Source organism: Strigops habroptila, unplaced genomic scaffold (genome assembly GCF_004027225.2).
Source record: "Strigops habroptila isolate Jane unplaced genomic scaffold, bStrHab1.2.pri NC_044299.1_ctg1, whole genome shotgun sequence".
Lineage (NCBI taxonomy): Eukaryota > Metazoa > Chordata > Aves > Psittaciformes > Psittacidae > Strigops > Strigops habroptila.
The window spans coordinates 105,167-111,154 of record NW_022651056.1 but is presented as its reverse complement, the minus strand read 5'-3'; the positions used below and the strand labels follow the sequence as shown (position 1 = coordinate 111,154).

The following is a 5,988-nucleotide window of genomic DNA, read 5'->3' as shown; positions in this document are numbered from 1 at the left end:
CGCACGCAGCCAATCAGCGCGCTGCTCCCGCCCTACCGTATTACCGCGCAGAGCTCCCGCCCTACCGTATTACCGCGCAGAGCAGCGCGGCACAAACGAGATGTGCTCCTTTTATTACCACCCCCCCCCCCACGGGGTAATTGGAGTCCCCCCCTTTTATTACCCCCCCCCCAGGGTAATTGGGGTCCCCTCAGCCCGTCCCCGGTGTCACCACAGCCGCGGTTGAGCGTTTATTGTCGCCTTGTTCGCGGTTACAGCACAGTGGGATAAAGGGGGGGGGGGGGGGGAATAAAGCTCTGTTGCCATGGCAACGGGAGGAGGTGGCGCATCTCCATCCGTTGCCATGGTATCGTGGTTCCCCCCCCCCAATAACACTGCCATGGCCCCCCCCCCCATCCCAAACTGGGGCAGCTCCAGTTGGCCCAATACTGACAAAGCTTAGAAAAGACCGTAATTAAGCTAAAAAACACCCATTAAGAATAATTGCCCTCCCCCACCCCCACCCCGCTATAAAGCTACAAAATGAGAGCTGGGACCCCCCCCATGTTGTCTTTATGTGCCCCCCCCGGTCTATGGGGGTCTATGGGGGGTCCTGCCCCGCCGGGGGGTCCCGCAGGTCCGTGGTGGTGGCATGGGGGGGGTCCCAACGTGGCTCCATCATCCCCCCCCCCACAGCCGTGGGGCAGAGGCCGGGGTTACCCGGGGCAGGATTCATCTGGGGGGGGTGGGGGGAGGACATGGGGATGGGACCCCCATGACCCCCCCCCACATGGCCATTGGCACCCATTACCCCCCTTTAGCCCCCCCATTACCCCTTTAACCCCCCGATCCCCATTACCCCCAGGGACTCCCAATACCCCCGGGACTCTTATTACCCCTCCATTTCCCCCCCACTTCCCCCATGACCCCCCTATTTCCCCCACAGGCCCCCACAGCTCCATTACCCCCCCGGGACCCCATTACTCCCTTTAAGTCCACCATGGCCCGATTATTCCCCTTTAACCCCCCCATTTCCCCCATAGACACCCCATTTTCCTCCCAGGGACCCCCATTGCCCCTTTAACCCCCCCATAACCCCCATCACCCCCCCATTGCCCCCATGACCTCCCCCATTCCCACCCATGACCCTCCATTACCCCCCCATGACCCCCATTACCCCCCTTTAACCCACATAACCCCCCATTGTCCCCCCATGACCCCCCCCCATGTCTCACCACGAGCAGGGCTCGTGCCCGCAGCCCCCCGGCCCCCCCCGCACATGGAGGGGCTCATCTCCTCTCATCGTCATCGGGGGGGGTCCGGGGGGGGGGGCGGCTCCTCGGGGGGGGCCCCAGGCCGCCAGCAGCGCCCCCTCCGATGGGTAACAGAAGGTTCGCTCCAGCTCCCGCTCACTGAACCAGATCTTCAGCTGCAGGCAATGGGGCAATGTGGGGCAATGGGGGCAATGGGGCAATGTGGGGCAATGGGGGCAATGGGGGAATGGGGGCAATGGGGCAATGGGGATCAATGGGGGCAATGGGGGTAATGGGGCAATGGGGGCAATGGGGGGCAATGGGGGAATGGGGGAATGGGGCAATGGGGTAATGGGGGCAATGGGGGGCAATGGGGACAATGGGGGTATGGGGCAAGGGGGGCAATGGGGGCAATGGGGGCAATGGGGCAATGGGAGTAATGGGGGTAATGGGGGCAATGGGGGTAATGGGGGCAAGAGGGATAATGGGGGGCAATGGGGGCGATGGGGGCAATGGGGGTAATGGGGGCAATGGGGGTAATGGGGTAATGGGGGGAATGGGGGCAATGGGGGCAATGGGGGGCAATGGGGGTAATGGGGGCAATGGGGGGAATGGGGCAATGGGGGGAATGGGGGCAATGGGGGGAATGGGGGGAATGGGGTTAATTGGGGAATGGGGACAATGGGGACAACGGGGGGCAATGGGGGGCAATGGGGACAATGTGGGGCAATGGGGGCGATGGGGGCAATGGGGACAATGGGGGTAATGGGGACAATGGAGGGCAATGGGGGTAGTGGAGGTAATGGGGCAATTGGGGGCGATGGGGGGCAATGGGGGTGATGGGGGACAATGGGGCCAATGGGGAGATAATGGGGGGATAATGAGGGGGCACATTGGGGACAGGATGGAGATGGGGACACCCCGAGTCACTCTGGGGACACTATAGTGACACATGGGGACACATGGGGACACCATAGGGACACATGGGGACACGCTGGCCTGGCCCCCCCCCAGGCATTCCCATGGCGATTAATCCCCCCTGGGCTTAAGCATCATTAATGGGAGACTCTTAATGGGGGGGGGGGGCAGGGGAGGGGCTGCACCTCCCCCACAGAGCTTCCTGCCCATCCCCCCCCCCCCCCAGTTCCTGTTTTTGGGGTGCTGCTGGGGGGGGGGGGCAGGAAGTGGGGCAGGAAGTGGGGCTGGGGCCGTTGGGGGGCAGGAACAAGGGTTGGGGACCCCGGGAAGGGGCAGGGATGGGGACAAGGGGACATGGAGCAGGGATGGGGACATGGGCATGGGATGGGACCCCAACAGGAGCCATGGGGGTGGCCTGGGGCGACATGGGGGGCACAGGGACCCAAGGGGACATGGATGGGGACACAAGGGGACACGGATGCGGACACAAAGGGACATGGATGGGGACACAAAGGGACACAAAGGGACATGGATGGGGACATTGAGGGGACATGGGGGGACCCCATAGGACATGGAGGAACCCAAACAGGAACCATGGGGGTGGCCTGGGGCGACATGGGGGGCACAGGGACCCAAGGGGACATGAATGGGGACACAAGGGGACATGGATGGGGACACAAAGGGACATCGAGGGATCTGAGGGGGCATGGAGGGACCCCTCCATGGGGTCCTTGGAACATGGAGGAACCCAAATAGGACATGGAGGAACCCAAACGGGACCCATGGGGGTGGCCTGGGGCGACATGGGGGGCACAGAGACCCAAGGGAACACGGATGGGGACACAAAGGGACACAAAGGGACATGAAGGGGGTCACAAGGGGACATTGAGGGACCTGAGGGGACATGAGGGGACCCCATAGGACATGGAGGAACCCAAACAGGAACCATGGGGGTGGCCTGGGGCAACATGGGGGGCACAGGGACCCAAGGGAACACGGATGGGGACACAAAGGGACACAAAGGGACATGAAGGGGGTCACAAGGGGACATTGAGGACGTGAGGGGACATGGGGGGACCCATAGGACATGGAGGAACCCAAACAGGACACGGAGGAACCCAAACAGGAACCATGGGGGTGGCCTGGGACGACACGGTGGGGGGGGCACAAAGGGACACGGATGGTGACATTGGGGGGGACCCAAAGGGGGGGCTCCTACCTTCTTGCGGTGGGGGTGGCTCTTGGCCAGGCAGGAGCGCGGCAGCGCCAGGTACCCGCCGATGACCTGGATCTCCTCGGCCGTGGGGTAACGCTTCTTGGGGGGGGGCAGCGGCCCCGGTGCCGGTTGGGGGGGCTCAGGCGCGGCGGCGGCCCCGGGGCCCCCGCGGCGCGGGCGCACGGTGATGGTGTTGCCGCTGCGGCGCTCCAGCGCCGGGTGGCCCAGGGGGGGCCCGTGGCGGGGGCCCCCGCGCATGGCGGCGCCCGGCTCCTCCCACCCGCACCCGGCGCCGGTGACGGCGGCGGCGGCACCACCGAGCACGTGGTGGGGCCGGAGGGTGGCTCCGTGTCCTTGGGTGGCAGCAGGTCTTTAGTTGTAACCAGGGCCTTTGGTGTCACCATGTTCTTGGGTGTCAACAGGTCTTTGGGTGTCACCATGTCCTTGGGTGTCCCCGGTTTTGGGTGTCACCAGGTCCTTGGGTGTCAACAGGTCTTTGGGTGTCACCATGTCCTTTGGTGTCACCACGTTCTTGGTTGCCACCAGGTCCTTGGTTGTCCCCAGGTCTTTGGGTGTCACCATGTCCTTGGGTGTCACCATGTCCTTTGGTGTCACCACGTTCTTGGTTGCCACCATGTCCTTGGTTGTGCCCAGGTCCTCGGATGTCACCATGTCCTTGGGTGTCACCAGGTCCTTGGATGTCACCAAGTCTTTGGGTGTCCCCAGGTCTTTGGGTGTCCCCATGTCCTTTGGTGTCACCAGGTCCTTGCTTGTCCCCAGGTCTTTGGTTGCCCCAGACCCTCGCTTGCCCCCGGGCTGGTGGCACCCCACGGCCCTTCACCACCCTACAGCCCCCAATGCTCCCCAAGCCCTTGGTTGACCCCCGGCTCTCCTCCAGCTCCTTGGTTGGCCCCATCCCAAGGCTGGTGGCCCCCCCATGGCCCTTGGCTGTCCTATGGGTCTCATCCACCCCTTGTCCCTCCGCTGTCCCCACGTCCTTGGTTGGCCCATGGCCATCGGGTGTCCCCGGGCTGGTGGCCACCCCATGGCCCTTAATGGTCCTACAGCCCCCAACCGGCCCCTCGGTTGCCCCCTTGCCCCATCCCTTGACCATCCCAAGGCCCTTGACCCGCGTCTCCACTGTCCCCATGTCCTTGGTTGTCCCCTGGGTGTCCTCTGCCCCGGGGCTCACGGTCGCCCTGTGCCCCCCAAACACCCCCTGTCCCTCCACTGCCCCCTTGCCTGCCCCATGGCCCTTGGCTGTCCTATGGGTCTCATCCACCCGCTGCCCCTCCAATGTCCCAGCCCCTCAGGTGGCCCCGGGCTGGTGGCCCCCCCCATGGCCCTTGGCTGTTCTATGGGTCTCAACTGTCCCCACCATGCCCTTCGCTGCCCCCCATGTCTCAACCATCCCCATGTCCTTGCTTGTCCCCTGGTCTTTGGTTGTCCCCTGTCCCTCCACTGCCCCTGGGCTGGTGGCCACCCCATTGCCCTTGGTTGCCCCCCATGTCTCAATGGTCCCCGTGTCCTTGCTTGCCCCCCATGTCTCAATGGCCCTCATGTCCTTGCTTGCCCCCCATGTCTCAATGGCCCCCATATCCTTGCTTGCCCCTAGGTCTTTGGTTGCCCCCAGCCCCTCAACAGCCCCTGGGCTGGTGGCCCCTCCATGGCCCTTCACCACCCTATAGCCCTCAACTGTCCCCACCATGCCCTTCACTGCCCCCCATGTCTCAACAGTCCCCACATCCTTGGTTGCCCCACATCTCTCAACAGTCCCCATGTCCTTGCTTGCCCCCCCATGTCTCAATGGTCCCTATATCCTTGCTCGCCCCCCATGTCTCAAAGGTCCCTATATCCTTGCTCGCCCCCCATGTCTCAATGGTCCCCATGTCCTTGCTTGCCCCCCATCTCTCAATGGTCCCCATGTCCTTGCTTGCCCCCCTCTCAATGGTCCCCATGTCCTTGCTTGTCCCCAGCTCTTTTCGCCCCGGGCTGGTGCCCCCCCCATGGTCCTTGGCTGTTCTATGGCTCTCAACTGTCCCCACCGCGTCCTTCACCGCCCCCCACGTCCCCCCCATCCTACAACCCTCAACGTCCTCACCCGGCCCCACATCCTCTCCCGCCCCGCTCCCGCTCGGGGGCCGGTCCCGCTCGGGGCTGAGGGACCGCGCTGGGGAGAAGCGGGAGCGGAGGCGACTGACGCGGCCGCGCGGGGGCTCCGCTTCCCCGCAGCGCTCCAGCGCCTCCGCGCTGCGGCTCAGCCCGGCGCCAGCAGCGGCGCGCCGCCGCCTCGGTCCCGCTGCCGCCCCCGGCCTTGGCGCGGCGCCGCTCCAGCAGCTCCCGCTTCCAAAGGGGAAGCTGCGCGCCCGGTCCGCTGCTCCCGCTCCCGCCGCCGGGAAGCCTCCTCCTCCCGTCGCCGCCGCTCCAGCAGCTGCAGCTTCCAGCCGGGAACAGCCATGTCTGCGGAGGGATGGGGATGAGGGGGATCGAGGGGTGGGGGTGGTGGAGAGGGAATGGGGAGGTGGGGGGTGGGGGGGGGGGGGAGGAACCAAGGGTGGGGATGAGGGCCCAGGGATGGGGATGGTGGTTGAACCAAGGATGGGGATGAAGAGGAACCAAGGA

General features: G+C 64.9%; 1 protein-coding gene across 1 annotated transcript; it reads right to left on the bottom strand.

Moving 5' to 3' along the window:
- Positions 1 to 504: 504 nt before the first annotated feature.
- On the bottom strand, positions 505 to 3,715 carry PPP1R18 (protein phosphatase 1 regulatory subunit 18). Its single transcript, XM_030510802.2, has 3 exons — positions 3,370 to 3,715; positions 1,215 to 1,408; positions 505 to 716 (listed from the first exon to the last, which is right to left on the bottom strand). The coding sequence occupies exons 1-3, from the start codon at positions 3,622 to 3,624 to the stop codon at positions 581 to 583; spliced, it is 585 nt and encodes a 194-aa protein (XP_030366662.1). The 5' UTR covers positions 3,625 to 3,715; the 3' UTR covers positions 505 to 580.
- Positions 3,716 to 5,988: the final 2,273 nt, after the last annotated feature.

What these genes read in the sequence shown, in the direction of transcription:
- PPP1R18 (XM_030510802.2), bottom strand. Translation starts at nt 3,624, where the DNA reads ATGCGCGGGGGCCCCCGCCACGGGCCCCCCCTGGGCCACCCGGCGCTG. An exon ending in GCCACCCCCACCGCAAGAAG is followed by an intron (nt 1,409 to 3,369) that starts GTAGGAGCCCCC and finishes CATTGCCTGCAG; the next exon opens with CTGAAGATCTGGTTCAGTGA. An exon ending in GGGCACGAGCCCTGCTCGTG is followed by an intron (nt 717 to 1,214) that starts GTGAGACATGGG and finishes CCACCCCCCCCA; the next exon opens with GATGAATCCTGCCCCGGGTA.